General features: G+C 36.0%; 1 protein-coding gene across 4 annotated transcripts in view; it reads left to right on the forward strand.

Moving 5' to 3' along the window:
- The window catches only part of ABCA6 (ATP binding cassette subfamily A member 6), a 63,007-nt gene that overhangs the window by 17,685 nt on the left and 26,488 nt on the right, over positions 1–18,834 (forward strand). For all 4 annotated transcript variants that reach the window (XM_032241891.1, XM_032241892.1, XM_032241890.1 and 1 more), the window contains exons 10-18: positions 287–455; positions 8,123–8,181; positions 10,574–10,684; positions 11,060–11,235; positions 11,447–11,566; positions 11,819–11,957; positions 12,888–12,978; positions 14,517–14,656; positions 17,596–17,712. In XM_032241891.1, coding sequence (XP_032097782.1) covers positions 287–455; positions 8,123–8,181; positions 10,574–10,684; positions 11,060–11,235; positions 11,447–11,566; positions 11,819–11,957; positions 12,888–12,978; positions 14,517–14,656; positions 17,596–17,712 — 1,122 coding nt within the window. The remainder of the gene's footprint in view (positions 1–286; positions 456–8,122; positions 8,182–10,573; positions 10,685–11,059; positions 11,236–11,446; positions 11,567–11,818; positions 11,958–12,887; positions 12,979–14,516; positions 14,657–17,595; positions 17,713–18,834) is intronic.

Below are 18,834 nucleotides of genomic sequence, written 5' to 3' on the forward strand. Positions count from 1 at the left end.
ATTGACTTTCTTTTTTTCTTTTAGATCACATTTTATTCAAACATTTTATTTATACTTTAAAGCTCTATTATATTGTCTAACTTTTGTAATATGTTATTTTCTTTGAATTCTCATTGTTTATGTCATCATCAAGTTGTCTTCTTAATAATAAATAGGATTTTAGAAGAAAAAATTTCTCTATAATGTTTAGAAGTTCAAGACATTCTGCATTGTTGGTCAGCAAGGCATCTTTGCTCATTGTTTTACTATTACTGTTCTCATATTTTGTTGCCTCTTGGTTAATTAGATGGAGATGAGCGCCATTATTCTCCATTATTTTTCTTGAATTCATCATCTTGTTTCCAACACCAAAGGACTGATAATAAGGTTATTGAGAAAGAAATAGAACTGGAGCATCCCTCTGGTGATTATTTTGAACCAGTAGCTCCTGAATTTCAAGGAAAAGAAGCCATCAGGTAATCACACTTATAATTAATACTAACACATCAGCACAAGGCTACAGAATTATTAACCAGGAGCAGCAGGGTGAGGTTGAGGCAAAATATTGAAGGGGAAGACATTTGTTTTTGTCAGTGTCACTTCGAGCTGCTCCATTTCCATGACCACCAATTTTTTCTGTTACTTGAAAGGAAAATTCTCCTTGATTATCAGTTCCATATTATATTATCCAGCCACACTTCATCTTGCCCCCCTTTCTTCTTCTTTCTCTTGTCCCCATCTCTTTTATACTTGCTCCTTTCATTCTGTGAACACCTCTCTCCATAGTTTCATCTGGCTTATATGGTAAGTTGGAAGAAGTAAGAAATTCTGAATCAGAAATTCTTAGATCCTAATACTCTTGTCTCTTATTTGATGTGTAATCTTGGAAAAACGAAATCTTATGAGTCTCAGTGTCTTCTATGAAACAACGATAATATTGACTTTGTAGAGTTGTTATGGGATTTGGTATATAACAGAATTGTATAAGGAGCACTTAGAGTATATTCTTAGCCAGGGATTCTAACTCAGCAGTTTTGGGATTGAACCCAAGTATCGTGGATTTCAAAATAGCTCTGTAGATTTTTCTACAAAGTTTGGTACAAAGTTAATGAATCAGAACTTTAAATAGCAATTGTGTATTTATTAACAGACATTTACTTAGTGCTAAGTACCTGACTTGCACATAATTCCCACAAAAAGCTTACAAGGCAGGTATCTTTATTTAACCCATTTTGAGAATGTGAAAAGCGAAGTAATGAAAGCTTAAGTCTTTTAGCCAATATCACACAACTTGTATATGGGGAACTGGAATTGCAATCCAGTCTGGCTGTATAGTCTGTGCTCTTAACATACTGTTGAGATGTCAGGAGGCAAAGGAGAATTAATAAATAGGGAACCATGGCTAGCAAGTGAAATATTTCCAGGACAAAGAGGCCTAATCCATATACCTAAACTTCTTCTACCTAGTTCTTAACCAATTTTCCATTTAAGTTTCCTGAGGGGGGCAACAGGCCTTCCTCTGCTCCAGCTAGGAATATACCAGCTCTATAGAAAATACCTATCCAAACGAGAAAGGCCAAGTGAGGAATAATTCCATAAGACTCAGTTCTGGTGTCATCAATCTTTCTTTACCAGTTGAGGGTATAAAATAATATTATATATATTATTATTTAAATTATAATAATTCTTGGATCCAATATTCTAATAAAATCTGTTACTTACAAAGTTCCAAAAATTTTCTTTATTCTTCTACTGCTGCCTAGTGGCCAAAAAAAAAAAAAAGTAAGTAAAATGTCCTCCACCCTCACCTTCCCCCTACTTTCCCCTCTCTTCCTACACCCCCACTATGCCTCCAACCATAGCCAATGTATACAGTGTCAACTGGGCATACCTGTCACTTGTTCTGTATTCTTAGCTCAGGTGGAGATCTGAGGCTACTGACAAACCAGGGAAAGAAAGTCATTTGATGCAAGGCCTACTCACTAAAGCTTTTGGCTCCGTGGTGGGGTACCTCACCCCATATCCACACCAAAGCAGGAAAGTAGGCTTAGGCATCCAATATTGTAGCTCTTTAGTGACAAGGTGGTACATATTCACTCACTGTTAAAGCAGGTCTGGGGCTGCAAAGCAGTCTAAGACTACCTTTCGACCACCCAACGGTAGATGCAGTTTCCATTCCACAAGTTTTATCTCTTTCTTCTTCACAGTGTTTGTTTCTTAGTAGCATCATTGCCCATCCCCACCTGTAGACAATGTCAAATATTTTTCAATCAATTCCAACCTGTGAATTCTGTTTTGTATGGATATAAAAGGCACTAAGGTATTGATTTCTTTCTTCCTAGGTGATCTCAGCTTTATATAAAAATGAACTCATCCCCTTTTTGTACAAATGCTTTATATACAAAGGAAGTCTTCCCTTAAGATACATAGAGCTTACAGGATATGAAACCTTTAAGCTCTATGTATCAGGGATATGGATGAAAGTTTATAGAATTCTAACCAGATCATGATTCTGGATTTGTCAAAATATACATTTTTTAAATTCACAACTGGCTTTTCCTCATTCATAATCCCTAAGTCACGTTCTCTCTGGGGGCAATTGTGTACATGTATGTACATTCTTATAGCTATAGACCATTCAGGCAATATTCCCAGAACACAGGTAGGATGTCTGCCCCAAATATAAATGACTGATTTCATATCTAAAGTCTGGAAATGCCAGCTCCTCCTAAATGGAATTTTCTTTATTAAAATAAAACATTAAAGTTTCACTTCAACAGCCGTTCTATTTTACAAAGAAATGCTGAAATAAAAATACCTGGTCATACTCATCACCTTTTAACTTTGCTTAATCAATTCAGTCATTCAATAAACATATTGTTGCATTTGCTGGGTTCTTTACTAATCTTTAGGGCTACAAAGATGAACAATAAACTGTCTTTCAAGGAGCACACAGCCTAGGAAAGAAGATAAATAGGTACATGAAATTCAATCTGATAAATGTAGGGATAGAGATATTAACTGTTATAAAACAATAGGAGTCTTAACTACCCTAATTTAGGGAAATCAAAGAAGAGAACATGTATTTCCTTTTTTAAAAAATTATTATTATTTTTTGCATTTTAGGTTTTAGGATACATGTGAAGAACATGTAAGATTGTTGCATAGGTACACACATGGCAGCGTGATTTGCTGCCTTCCTCCACATCACCTATATCTGGCATTTCTCCCCATGGTATCTCTCCCCAAGTCCCCATCCCCCACTGTCCCTCCCCTATTTCCCCCCAACAGACCCCAGTGTGTGATACTCCCCTCCCTGTGTCCATGTGTTCTCATTGTTCAACACCCACCTATGAGTGAGAACATGCAGTGCTTGATTTTCTGTTCTTGTGTCAGTTTGCTGAGAATGATGGTTTCCAGGTTGATCCATGTCCCTACAAAGGACATAAACTCATCGTTTTTGATGGCTGCATAATATTCCATGGTGTCCATGTGCTGCATTTTCCCTATCCAGTCTATCATCGATGGGAACTTGGGTTGGCTCCAGGTCTTTGCTATTGTAAACAGTGCTGCAATGCACATTTGTGTGCATGTGTCCTTATAGTAGAACGATTTATAATCCTTGGATATATATCCAGTAATGGGGTTGCTGGGTCAAATGGAATTTCTATTTCTAGGTCCTTGAGGAATCGCCACACTGTCTTCCACAATGGTTGAACTAATTTTCACTCCCACCAACAGTGTAAAAGTGTTCCTATTTCTCCACATTCTCTCCAGCATCTGTTGTCTCCAGATTTTTTAATGATAACCATTCTAACTGGAGTGAGAGGGCATCTCAATGTAGTTTTGATTTGCATTTCTCTAATGATAAATCAGTGATGAAGAGCATTTTTTCATATGTTTGTTGGCCTCATGTATGTCTTCTTTTGTAAAGTGCCCGTTCATATCCTTTGCCCACTTTTGAATGGGCTTGTTTGTTTTTTTCTTGCAAATCTCTTTTAGTTCTTTGTAGATTCTGGGTATCAGCCCTTTGTCAGATGCGTAGACTGTAAAAATTGTTTTCCATTCTGTTGGTTGCTGATTCACTCTAATGACTGTTTCTTTTGCTGTGCAGCTTGATTAGGTTCCATTTGTCTATTTTGGCTTTTGTTGCCAATGCTTTTGGTGTGTTGGTCATGAAGTCCTTGCCCACGCCTATGTCCTGAATGATTTTGCCTAGATTTTCTTCTAGGGTTTTTATGGTGTTAGGTCTTATGTTTAAGTCTTTAATCCATCTGGAGTTAATTTGAGTGTAAGGTGTCAGGAAGGGGTCCAGTTTCTGCTTTCTGCACATGGCTAGCCAGTTTTCCCAACACCATTTATTAAACAGGGAATCCTTTCCCCATTGCTTGTTTTTGTCAGGTTTGTCAAAGATCGGATGGTTGTAGATATGTTGCGTTGCCTCTGAGGCCTCTGTTCTTTTTCTTGGGTCAATATGTCTGTTTTGGTACCAGTACCATGCTGTTTTGATACTGTAGCCTTGTAGTATAGTTTAAAGTCAGGTAACATGATTCCTCCAGCTTTGTTCTTTTTGCTTAGAATTGACTTGGCTATGCAGGCTGTCTTTTGGTTCCATATGAAGTTTAAAGTGTTTTTTTCCAGTTCTGTGAAGAGGGTCATAGGTAGCTTGATGGGGATAGCATTGAATCTGTAAATTACTTTGGGCAGTATGGCCATTTTCACGATATTGATTCTTCCTAACCATGAGCATGGAATGTTTCTCCATGTGTTTGTGTCCTCTCTTATTTCCATGAGTAGTGGTTTTTAGTTCTCCTTGAAGAGGTCCTTTACATTCCTTGTTAGTTGTATTCCTAGATATTTTATTCTTTTTGTAGCAATTGTGAATGGCAGTTCATCATTGATTTGGCTCTCTTTAAGTCTGTTATTGGTGTATAGGAATGCTTCTGATTTTGCACATTAATTTTGTATCCTGATACTTTGCTGAAGTTGCTTATCAGTTTCAGGAGATTTTGGGCTGAGACGATGGGGCCTTCTAGATATACAATCATGTCGTCTGCAAATAGAGACAATTTGACTTCCTCATTTCCTATTTGAATACCCTTTATTTCTTTTTCTTGCCTGATTGCTCTGGCTAGAACTTCTAATACTATATTGAATAAGAGTGGTGAGAGAGGGCATCCTTGTCTAGTGCCAGATTTCAAAGGGAATACTCCCAGTTTTTGCCCATTCAGTATGATATTGGCTGTTGGTTTGTCATATATAGCTTTTATTATTTTGAGATGCGTTCCTTCAATACCTAATTTATTGATTGTTTTTAGGATAAAGGTCTGTTGAATTTGTCAAAGGCCTTCTTTGCATCAATTGAGATAATCATGCAGTTTTTGTCTTTGGTTCTGTTTATGTGGTGAATTATGTTTATAGACTTGCATATGTTGAACCAGGCTTGCATCCCCATGATGAATCCCACTTGATCATGGTGGATAAGCTTTTTGATGTGCTGTACAATCAGTTTGCCAGTATTGTATTGAAGATTTTTGCATCTATGTTCATCATGGATATTGGCCTGAAGTTTTCTTTTCTTGCTGAGTCTCTGCTGGGTTTTGGTATCAAGATGATGTTGGTGTCATAAAATGATTTGGGAAGGATTCCCTCTTTTTGGATTGTTTGGAATAGTTTCATTAGGAATGGTACCAGCTCCTCTTTGTATGTCTTTTAGAATTTGGCTGTGAACCCATCTGGACCTGGGCTTTTTTTGGGTGGTAGGCTCTTAATTGCTGCCTCAACTTCAGACCTTGTTATTGGTCTATTCAGGATTTCAAGTTCTTCCTGATCTAGTCTTGGGAGGATGCAAGTGTCCAGGCATTTATCCATTTCTTCCAGGTTTACTAGTCTGATGATGGTTTGTATTTCTATGGAATCCATGGTGATATCCCCTTTATCGTTTTTTATTGCATTTATTTGATAATTCTCTCTTTTCTTTTTTATTAATCTGGCTAGTGGTCTATTTTGTTTATCTTTTCGAAAAACCAGCTCCTGGATTTATTGATTTTTTAAAGGGGTTTTGTGTCTCTATCCCCTTCAGTTCTGCTCTGATCTTAGTTATTTCTTGTCTTCTGCTAGATTTTGAGGTTTTTTGATCTTGCTCCCCTAGCTTTTTCAATTTTGATGATAGGGTGTCGATTTTAGATCTCTCCTTGCTTCTCATGTGGGCATTTATTGCTATATATTTTCCTCTAGAGATAACTTTAAATGTGTCCCTGAGATTCTGGTATGTTTTGTCTTCGTTCTCGTTGGTTTCGAAGAACATCATTATTTCTGCCTTCATTTCATTGTTTATCCAGTCAACATTCAAGAGCCAGTTCTTCTGTTTCCATGAAGCTGCGCGGTTCTGAGTGGACCTACATGTGCATGTGTCTTTATAATAGAAAGATTTATAATCGTTTGTGTATATACCCAGTAATGAGATTGCTGAAACTGGACCCATTCCTTACACCTTATACAAAAATTAACTTCAGGTGGATTAAAGATTTAAATGTAAGACCTAACACCATAAAAACCCTAGAAGAAAACCTAGGCAATGGCAATAAAAGCAATGGCAACAAAAGCAAAAATAGACAAATGAGATCTAATTAAACTTAAGAGCTTCTACACAACAAAAGAAACTATCATTAGAGTGAACCAGCAACCAACAGAATGGGCAAAAAATTTTTACAATCTACCCATCTGACAAAGGGCTAATATCCAGAATCTACAAAGAACTTAAACAAATTTACAAGAAAAAAACAACCCCGTCAAAAAGTGGGCAAAGGATGTGCAGTTTTAGAGCAGTTAATTATCAAACCTGGCTTTACATTAGACTCATTTGGAAGAACATTTAAAATATCCCAATCCTCAGCCTTCACTGCTAAGAAAAGGTCATCACCCCAGGTCAATTAATGTCAATCTTTTTTGTGTGTGAAATCTGCAGAGAAGTAATTAATATTAATCTAATATGAATCTCTGAGGGTTGTTTGCAGGCATCAGTTCCCTTTGGAATTCTAATGTGTATTCACCACAGATAACCACTGATTAACAGCAGTGTGTGTGTGTGTGTGTGTGTGTGTGTGTGTGTGTGTGTGTGTGTCTATGTTAACAGAGAGAGAGAGAGAGAAAAGAAAAAGAGAAAGAGAAAGAGACTATCTAGCAAACCATTAGATGTATGAGTCTAAAGATCAATGAAAAGGGTAGGGTCAACATTAGGTTGATGCTAAAACAAAAAATCGAATGAGAAAACTTCTGGAGAGAGTCTCAACTGAGAAGATCCATCATATACATGAAGAACCCTGTGGAACACCAAGATGATGTGTCTGATGAAAGAAGAGGACTTTATTAGGAAACAGAGAAGGAACATTTAGAAAAGCAGGAAGCAAAGCAAGTAAGTCTGGAATACAGACACCACTAACAAAGAGAAAGTCATCAACAGTGACTTAAAATCCAATATGTAAGAGTGGAAAAGTATTTATTGTATTTTATAATTAGGAGGTCACTAATGATTTCATTATGAAGTGGTTTACTGGAGTGGTGAGTTCAGAAATCAGAGTGCATTTAAAGAGGAATTAAAGGTCAGGAAGTGAAAATGGCAAGTTTACAAAGACAAGTTTATTTTGAGAGTTTTGTAAAAATACAGGGAGAGAGAAATTAAATTGTGTTAAAGCTGAAGGGAGCTCAAAGAGGAGCTATTAGAGAGGACACTATAAAAGATGCAGGTAACAGAGTATCTGACTAATAAATAAATAAGCAAGACTTGGAAAGGCTGCAGGATGCCAATTCAAGAACCCTGGTAAATGAGCTGATCTTGAACAGGGAGAAGAACTAGCTATTCTAAAGCTAGAGGAAGAAAGTGAGGATAATTACACAGCATTCTACTCTTCTAGGCAAAATACTAGTAGTTTAATTGTAACTTTTGAGAGAGACTCCTTTATTTTCTTTCTCAGGGGAAATGATTAATCAAAAATAGGTCTTTTTCTTTCTCAATAGACTTTATGCCATCCTTTATTTCACATAAAGTGGTTGGCTGCAGATATCACTATGACTAGGGCTATTAATGGCCTATGATATTTTCACATCTGTGTTGGCTAAATAAGCACCCTTTCTGTTATTTCAGAATCAGAAATGTTAAGAAAGAATATAAAGGAAAGTCTGGAAAAGTGGAAGCATTGAAAGGTAAAGAAAAACATTTACACATTTCATTCTTTCACTGACTTCTTTATTACAAAAAACGGGAAACAATTCAATGTGAAAAAATTTGAAATACATAGATAAGCAAAAGAAAAAAGAATACAAATGACCTAATACTATCACCTGGACATTAATCATGATTAAGAATATGCTGTAAAATTCTTCCAGATATTTCATGGATCTATTAATTTACAAAAATGGTATCATACAATGAAGGATGCAATTTCACTTTGTTTTTAAAAATTAATCTACTATGAACAATATTTTACATATTGTCACTGTGAGGAAAGACCATCTAGACTTAAATCTGATAAAGGTTTTATACTAGCCACTGAATTTACACAGTTTATATGTACTGGTGAGGTTAACTAAAGCAAGATGAGTAAAACCATTGACTATGAATTAAATTTCACAAGTCAATATCCTATAACAAATGTAATTTATAATTTGAAATGAAAAAACACATTTTGATACAAAATATTCAAACAGATACAGTTTCTATAATGGACATTTAAGCAAACATCAAAGTGAGTAGCAATATTTCATGGAGGACAATTTACTTTTATTGAAAATAATTTTTAGGGGAAATAAACATGATTTTTATGAGAGACAAAAGCCTTAAAAGCTGAAAAAGAAGAGCCATGAACCTTCCAGAAGTGGCGACTTCTCCCACCATTGAGTTTATATTGCATGTATTTTCTAATAAATGCAGCATCCTTTAATTCAGTCTTATTTGTTGCTTTAAGATTAGACCTTTGAGCAACTTTATTCTCTCTCTAGGTTTCTCTCATCAAATACCATCTAGATCTGTGATTTCTTTCTTTAATTTTTAGCTCAGGATAGATTGAAGTAATTTTAAATTGATTACTTAAAGTTTTAGAGCATATTTTGAACTACTTTTGTACTCATCAAGCCATGAAATTCTTTTTGTCTCACAAAAAACTTCTTTAAGAATTTTGTTCATCTTAAAAATAGCAACACCTTAAAAAAATTAAAAGCATTGGACATCAATACATTAAAAACATGAATATGAATTCAAACCAAGTGTAGGTGCTCTTTGGGAAATCAGGGAAGAATTTGCATTCCCTCAGCCTCGTCTTCCTTCCTCATGGAGTTAGTCCCTGGAGCACATCTGCAACACCTTTGGGACACACTTTTGAAGTCTCTTATCTATGGCCTATTTTTCGGAAGCAAAATAGTATTCCATTATATGGATACCATGATTAACTTATTAACACACCAATGTATGGGATTCGGTTTGTTTCCAATTTTTAGTGTAATAAAAAATACTAGAATGAACAGCCTTGTTCAATCTTTGTAAATATCGCAAATTGTTTCTTGAATATGAATTTCTAGAAGCAGAATTATTCAAACGAAACATACTTTCAAGATTCTTGATTCATATTTCAAATTATTTCCCTCTAAAATTATAAAAATTTATACGCCCATAGCAATACATAATGAATAATAATGACAATGACAATAATAGCAGCAAACATTTAGATTTCATTGAGGACTTGGTGTGTGCTGGGAATTACGCTAAGTGATTTACATGTACCATTTTACATTTAGGCCTGTGAAAGACATATTAATATATCTCTCACTTTGCGGATGAAGAAACTGAGGCTTCTATTTCATTTTTCCAGTTACTATGGGTCAGTCCCAACAGCCAGTATCACTTCCCTCTTACTCTGGAAAACACTGTATACTTTCCATTTAAAAATTAACAGATCAGGCATGGTGGCTCACACCTGTAAATCCCAAAGTGGGTGGATTGCTTGAACTCAGGAGTTGGAGACCAGCCTGGGCAACATGATGAAACACTGTCTCTACTGAAAATACAGAAATTAGCTAAGTGTGGTGGCGTGGGCCTGTAGTTTCAGCTACAGGGGGCTGAGGTGGGAGAGTTTCTTAAGCTTGGGAGATTGAGGATGCAGTGAGCTGTGATCGCTCCACTGCACTCCAGTCTAGGTGGCAGAGCAAGATCTTGTCTCAAAAAAAAAAAAAAATTACAAACATAAAATTTGTTAGTGTATTTCTTTAGTTGTCCCAATATTATTTATTAAATACACCATCTTTTTAATACATTTGAAAGGTAATTTTATTAATCTTTATTTTTATATTCACTTTGGCCCATATTAGACTTCTACTCTGTTCCATTGGTCACTATATCCTATACGAGTAACATATTTTTTTAATTATTATAGTTCTAACGTGTATTATTTTGGCAATTAGGAAAATATTGAACATTGTGTATTTTAAAGTTTTGAAATGCTAAGAAACACACCACTAAACTAAATAGCCTTGTTCTATGTTGGGACCAGACCTGTCTAATGCCCTTTCTATTTATAATGTTAATAATTTGTTCTAAAAATAGGCTTGCACTTTGACATATATGAAAGTCAAATCACAGCCATTCTGGGTCATGATGGAGCTGGCAAATCTTCACTGCTAAATATTCTTAATGGGTTGTCTGTTCCAACAGAAGGTGAGTAAAAAGAAATTTCTCAAAGGCAAGATGTCATATAATATAGAATGAAGTCAAGTGTATGCTTCTCATTTTAAATTTTAAATTTGATGGCTTAAGAGAAATAATGTCTATCTAAAGTTGTTTCCAAGAGCTACATAATTCTGAATATACTTTATATTTCTGTAATTTTTATAAAAATTATCTTTATTCCATTATATGACATTTAAAGGGAAATGTGCAGTTCTATAAGCATGTGTTTATGTCAAGAATACTTAGTAGTTGTTCACCAATCATTTTAGACATTTGTGAATATATGCCAATTTTTTCTTAAATGAGATCTATGAATATTAATAAAATGTATCTGCCAATTTTATTTTTAACTTCTATTCTTAGGATCCGTTATGATCTATAATAAAAATCTTTCTGAAATGCAAGACTTGGAGGAAATCAGAAAGATAACTGGTGTCTGTCCTCAATTAAATGTTCAATTTGACACACTCACTGTGAAGGAAAACCTCAGCCTGTTTGCTAAAATAAAAGGGATTCCTCCACAGGAAGTGCAACAAGAGGTAGGAGGGCATGCTTGGATTAACTGATCTGCCAACCACTTACCAAGTTAAATAATGACCACAGAATTCTCTTCAATGATTTATCTGCCCTGTTATGAATAAAATTTAGGCAAAGATGTCCTATAATAAATATGTGCTGCTTTAATGAGCAGTTAAAATCGCATAATATGAATCATGTTGGATTTTAAAAGTTGTGAATTTTCTCATATAGGTACAACGAATATTATTGGAATTGGACATGCAAAACATTCAAGATAGCCTTGCTAAAAATTTAAGTGAAGGACAGAAAAGAAAGCTGACTTTTGGGATTGCCATTTTAGGAGATCCTCAAGTAAGTGAGATTATGCATGAGGAAGGAAGCAAGTTGAATGTCTGTAACACGTCAAGTTCTTTTACCACTAAAAGTGGCAGAGCTTTCATTGTAATATGTCAAGAGAGAACCTGATATGTTAAACTATAAATAGAAGTATATCGGAGGAAAATGGCTGGTTATTATTATTTTATGTTGTTTACTCTTTTTCATGCTATCATCTGGATACAGTTAATATGAAAGACATATTTTATCTATCTTCATTCTCTGTAGGTTTTGCTTTTAGATGAACCAACTACTGGATTGGATCCCTTTTCCAGAGATCAAGTGTGGAGCCTCCTGAGAGAGCGTAGAGCAAATCGTGTGATCCTTTTCAGTACCCAGTCCATGGATGAGGCTGACATCCTGGCTGGTAATTGTTGGTTTTATCTTAGTTTCACCATGATGCAATTGGGGGATTTAGAAGCAAGGTCTAAGCCCAGGGAAAAAGCCCTGTTCTCATTACAGTGATGTTTCTACATTCCATAGCAGTCAGGAGGATAACAGGAGGCTAGTTCCACTGTGGAATTCCTTTCTGGTTGTACGTTTGGTAGGTTGTGACTGCTAATAAAAAATTCTGATTGCCTTTTCTTTTAAGATCAGCTATCAATTACTTTAAACATTCAAATCTTCTTTTATATAAATTTAGTTGAAAAATAGCCACTCATTCTTTAGCATCAGAGTATACAGTACACCATGTAATTTATGTTTTTTCTTTCCTGGAGGTATTGGAAGGTGCAGATAGACTTCATGAGCTTATTTTATTTTTAATTTAACTTATTTGTATACATTTAATGAGTACAAGTGCAGTTTTGTTACATGGATATATTAGGTAGTGGCGATGTCTGGGCTTTTAGTGTATTCATCACCAGGTAATGTACATTGTACCCATTAAATAATTTCTCATTCCCCATTCCCATCCGACTCTTCCACCCTTCTGAGTCTTCAGTATCTATTATTCCACAGTGTATGTCCATGTGTAGCCATTATTTAGCTCCCACTTATAAATGAGAACATGCTGTATTTGACTTTTTGTTTCTGTGTTGTTTCGCTTATGATAATGAACTCTGGTTCCATCCACATTGCTGCAAAAGACATGGCCTTATTCTTTTTTATGGCTGAGTTCATTTTAAATGCATTGATTTTAATGTGTATTTCAAATGTTAAAATGCACACTAGATTTAGTTACACCCCACTGAATACTTCTCCTTTGCACTTCTGAGGTGTGGCTCCTCATCTTTCTTTTCTAGAGAGGGAAGAAATGACCCCCAATATCCTTTCTCATTTGATTTCTTTTATTCAGATAGAAAAGTGATTATGTCCAATGGGAGACTGAAGTGTGCAGGTTCTTCTATCTTTTTGAAAAGAAGGTGGGGTCTTGGATATCACCTAAGGTAAAGACATTGGGAATAGACTGGATTTATGTGTTTTCAATACTGGTATATGAAAAAGATGGACAATTATGAAAGAGAACTGGCCTCATGCTTCATTTCTACCATACTGGATTGATCAGTGTTTCCTGAATACTTTTCCTACTTTCCTTCCTCCTATGTCTTTACAATGTTAATCATTGGTAACATTTCAACATAATAAAACAAACCTGACTTTTCACAGCAGGACTACTTAATGTGCCACTTTTCCAAGTCACTGTTCTGTGCAGCCTAAACCTCTACCTTCTTCCCACACTCATTTTCCTCTACTGATCCAGAAAATTCTGGAATATGTTTTCATTCTTTCATAGGACAAAAATGCAACTAATTTCAGAAGCCATTATTAACAAGGAGAAAAATCTAGGGGCAGAGAGTAACAATAACTGTGGCTAATAAGAAAGTGTATATATTAGTTTGTTCTCATGCTGCTAATGAAAACATACCCAAGACTGGGTAATTTATAAAGGAAAGAGGTTTAATTGACTCACAGTTCAGTGTGGCTGGGGAAGCCTCAGGAAACTTACAATCATGGCAGAAGGGAAAGCAAACCCATCCTTCTTCACATGGTGGCAGCAAGGAGAAATGCAGAGTGAAGGCAAGGAAAAGGCCCTTATAAAACCATCAGATCTTGTGAGAACTCATTATCACGAGAACAACATGAGGATAACCACCCCTGTGATTCAATTACCTCCCACCAGGTCCCTTCCATGACATGTGGGAATTATGGGAACTACAATTCAAAATGACATTTGGGTGGGGACACAGCCAAACCATATCAGTGTATATCCAAGCTAAAATAATTTTTTTTTTTTTGAGACAGAGTCTCACTTTGTTGCCTAGGCTGGAGTGCAGTGGTGCTATCTTGGCTCACTGCAACCTCCACCTCCCAGGCCAAGGGATTCTCCTGCCTCAGCCTCCTGAGTAGCTGTGATTACAGGCACATACCACCATACCCAGCTAATTTTTGTATTTTTGGTAAAGACCAGGTTTTGCCATGTTGGTCAGGCTGGTCTTGAACTCCTGACCTTGTGATCCACCCACCTCAGCCTCCCAAAGTGCTGGGATTACAGGCATGAGCCACCACATCTGGCCTAATAATTGTTTATAAAAATCCTATAACTTAACAAAATATGCATGTGGGCCAAATTTTCTCTACTAGCTAATGGTATGGTCTGGCATAAAAATTATTTTCCCTAAGAAGCCTCTTCTTCCTAACATTCTCACCTTCCTCTGTTTATCTGTAACTATACATATAAAACTATGTATATAGCTTCAATTACATTATATATTTGTTTGTTTATTTGTAATTGTTCTGAGTTTATACATTTCTATGTATAGATTGTAAGATTTTCAAACTGATAGATTACTATCATGTTGTTATTTACTCATTTTGTTGTTCCATAAAGCCAAATAAAGTAGGACTCAACAGTTCAATAAAAGCTCTTCTTTTGTGGTAGCAGCAAAGAAAATGCAAATGACTTATCTTTTCTTTTAAATATTAGTTTGTATAGGAATGAAATATGTAATCCAGAACAAATAACATCCTTGATTACTCATCACATCCCCGATGCTAAATTAAAAACAGAAAACAAAAAAAAGCTTGTATATACTTTGCCATTGGAAAGGACAACTACATTTCCAGGTAACTTACGTATGATTACAATGAAATGAAATTTGGGAAAAAATGTTCACTTTATTATTATAATAATTTTCTTCGCCTAATGAATTTAGACTTTGTCTTAGGTTTGGCTGCCTGAGAAGCAGAACTCAAGATGAAAGATTGAGTGCCATTAATTTATTGGGTAGTTGCTTTCTGGAAGCACCAGTAGATAATGGGGACAGGAGAGAGGGAAGGGAAGACAGCTAGGGATGTCTGAATTCTGGAGGAGATTACTGTGGTAGGCAGTTGAGGTTCAATGCCCACTGGAGGGAAATAATGAAGTAAGTGGGCTCAGCATTTTGTCACCAGAGGGGTGAGTAAGCTATGGTTCTTACCCGCCGTTTCCTCCCCATTGTTGATTAAGGGATGCCTACAACAGCATTAACGTCCTCATCCTTCTGGTTTACTCTGAACATGAGCTTAGAATACTTCCAAGTCCAGAAAAAGGACCTCAGGCAGGTGTTTTTAATAAGCACATTTACTGTTACAGGGGAATGCAGAAGAGATGTTGGTGGGGCATAAAGGTTTCTGCTACAGTTTTCTCTTTGTACGGTAGTCCCCCATTATTCATGGGGGATATATGGTTCCATGACCTCCGGTTCATGCCTGAAACTGTGCATAGAACCAAACTAATTGCCATCAATCAGAAAACATTTCTGTTCATGTCTTCCACCTACACATTGAATGCCTTTTCCATCTTAACTAAGCACTTACCATACACTGTGGCTGCAACTTTTGCAGTTTGAGGTGCGACAGCAAAAGTGGCATGAATTTCTTCTGCCTTCTTCACAATTTCACAGACAGAAGATTCACTCTCACCATAGATCTTAGCATCACCATAGGATTTTTTTTCTTCTGTGTTGAGAAATTTCACCTTTTCACTTACAGGAAGCATTTTACGGCTTTTCTTTGGCATATCCAAATTGCCAGCATCATTACTCTTGCACTTTGGGGCCATTATTAAGTAAAATAGGGGTGACTTGAACCATAATACCATTCCAGTTGCTCTGATTTCCCAGAGGGCTACTAAGTGACAGGCGAGTATAATATAGTTCTGCGAGACAGGGGATGATTCACGTGCTGAATCTAAGAAAGATGGAGTGAGATGGCGAAGGATTTCGTCACACCACTTACAATGACACACAACTGAAAACTTATGAATTCTTTATGGAATTTTCCATTTTAAGTTTTCAGACAGCAGTTGATGGTGGGTAATTGAAACTGTGGAAAATGAAACTGTGGATAAGGCAGGATTACTCTATTTTAATTGTGCATTGATTATGTTGCAGAGGAAAACAACTTATACAGTCTACAAAAGTGTTCAATCATGGGTTCCCTGCCAACTGGGTGGCAGCACCCACTCAGAATTTGTTTGATAAACAGTCCTAAAGATTACTAACTCTTTGTGCAATGCTTTCTACATGTTAGGCACTGTTCTAATGGTTTCATATATATCAACCCATTTAGTTCTCACAACTGTTCTTTCTATGAGGTGGGTGCTATAATTTGCCCTATCTTACAAATGAGGAAATTTAATTTCAGTCTCTTCTGATTTAAAGTTTCCCTTTTGTTTAAACATTTAGTTTGTTAAAGTTGTAACTCCCTATAGGCCTACCTTAAATAAGCTCTTTTGAATGATTCGGTTTCATTAGGCAAACACTCAGGAATTCAGATTTTAGCTTCACCTCCGAATATGGCAGCTCTCTATGTCCTTGCAGTAGCATAGAAGGTAGCGTTCTTCTCAGATCAAGTGGACTATGCCATGTTATTTTGTTCTTGGACTAAGGCCCTGTGAGGTGCAACTGGTCCACTTTCTTTTTTGGTCAGAGAAGGAGAATAAGGAATTGTATGTTGGTACCACCACTGGAATATGTTACCTTGCCAAAGTCTCTGGTGTTGACATTTTGGCTCATGGCAGCCTCCTTACACAGATCCAAGACTCTGCTAGTCTAATAGCATGCTTATGTCCGTTTCAGGACATGGGACTCCTAGGTCCTTTGCTGCCATGTGCAGGTCATAGGGAAACACAGTGTTTGCTATAGTCTCATCCACCTAGTTCCTCTCAATAATGTCCTTGGCCTATCTTCTCACCCAAAGTAGAAAGTAGCTTCTAAAAGTCTTCTCCTAAAATCCTGCAGTCTCATCCAAGTATCTCCATGGAAAAGTTACCCAATAAATGTGTATTGAGAAATATTATATGAAAGGCACTGCTCTAGGGACTAGAAATACTGCATTAAATAAAACATATGTGTCTCTACTCTCATGGAGCCTACATCTAACTAGATAAGGAAAAGCAGACACACAAAATAAAAAAAAATTTTCTGCAATTGTACACTAAAATAATAAACAAAGCCGGGTAAGTTAGAGTGATGCCTGGTGTCTGACTGAGGTTTATGTAGAGTGGTCACTGGAGGCCACAAGAAAAAAATGGTTAAGAGCACTCCAAGTAGAGGGGAGAGGAGGATGTCTGGAGGAAAATGAGTGAGGGCAGAATGGCAAATGGGGGTGGGTAATGTTGTATAGATAGATGGAGATGGGCTCTTATGGAGTCTCAGGGGCTGTGTTATTGACTTTGATTTTTATTTTAAATGCATTGAGAAACCATTGAAAGACTCATACAGAAAGAAGACCCAGAATATAAGTACAGATACATGTGGGCTTGCAGTGTGGAGGTGAGAAGATAATGGTCTTTCTGATTGTTCATATTTCTGCAGAGAAGTCTGAGGATAGAGGAAGAGGTCTTCCTTAGTCATTTCAGAGAAGGAGAGTATTCTAATGAAATTTTGCTTTTGACTACTGTGATACCCCAAAAACATAAATTTCTTAACAATATTTTGTATTGTCTTTTAAAAAATACTAATTTACTTGGTTTAATTCTTGATGTGTGTTTTCAAAGTATCTATTCATATTTTTTGCCTTAGATCTTTTCAGTGATCTGGATAAGTGTTGTGGCCAGGGAGTGACAGGTTATGACATTTCCATGTCAACTCTGAATGAAGTCTTCATGAAACTGGAAGGACAGACAACTATCGAACAAGGTAAAGCCATTTCTTTAATTCACAGAAAATCAATTTACAAATGATCATGTGTCAATTTAGTACTTATAATTTCTTATGGGCGATTCAAACTAAGAATTCAAAGTAAGAATTTCATTCCAAATTAGGCTCTGCTGTTTGAGATGGGCTGTCATTTCTTACCATCACTACTAAGACAGGTTGCAGATCCCTTTATAGAGTCTACCAAGTTTCCTTTTGGAAACTATTTCCTATCCTCAGATGTTCCCTGCTTCTTAGATACTGCCAGGCTGTGAAAGGCTCTTAATTATGGAATGAGGTCTGAACAGATTTTTTAAAAATAAAAATTGCTCTTAACTTGTTAATATACAAAATTCCACTAACGTCTTAATGGAGAGAATTATCAGTATCCATTCTTGTATATTTTAATGGGTAAAAGTAATCATTGTAATTAGGGAGCTCCTCTTATGCCAGACACTTAGATTAATGGATGACTATACATTGACATATATGCCTTCAACATTATCTTCCTGTAATATCCTTTCTAAGATGCTTCATTGGCACCAGTTTACAAATAAGAAAATCAGACCTAAGAGCAGTTAAGTGATCTTCCCCAATCACGCCACTAGTAAGTCACAGATGTTGGATTTATGTACAGATCTAGTAGTTCAGCACTGATGATCTTTCTCCTACACTACTAAATGATTGATGCCTTAGTAGTAGATATTTAGGTGGTAGCGATTGGCTATTTTTATGTAGAAGATGTCTTAAAATCCCTTAGATTAATGATACTCTTGGGAATTTCTTTGCTTTTTAAAGATTGGACGTAATGAAATCACCATTTTTGTGAATTCTTTTGGTATGAATTCAGTGTATTTTCTCACTGACTATGGAATATGGACATCATAACATGTTTCTTATATTGTTTGTACTGTAACCACAAGCTTTCTAAAACTTTGTTTTATTTAAAATTTTAATTTTTTATCACCATTGGCAATTATAAAACTTAACTATAGAAAGAAAATATAGATGGCAGTGGTGAAGTATAAACTTAATAAATACTGAAAACTGTTGTCTAAATAATTCCTTCGAATTGGTTATAGAAATAAAAACAAATGTAAAACTTTTTTTTTTTTTTTTTTTTTT

The sequence above is a fragment of the Sapajus apella genome, unplaced genomic scaffold (assembly GCF_009761245.1).
Source record: "Sapajus apella isolate SASKATOON/1434 unplaced genomic scaffold, GSC_monkey_1.0 scaffold48, whole genome shotgun sequence".
In the NCBI taxonomy this organism is placed as follows: domain Eukaryota; kingdom Metazoa; phylum Chordata; class Mammalia; order Primates; family Cebidae; genus Sapajus; species Sapajus apella.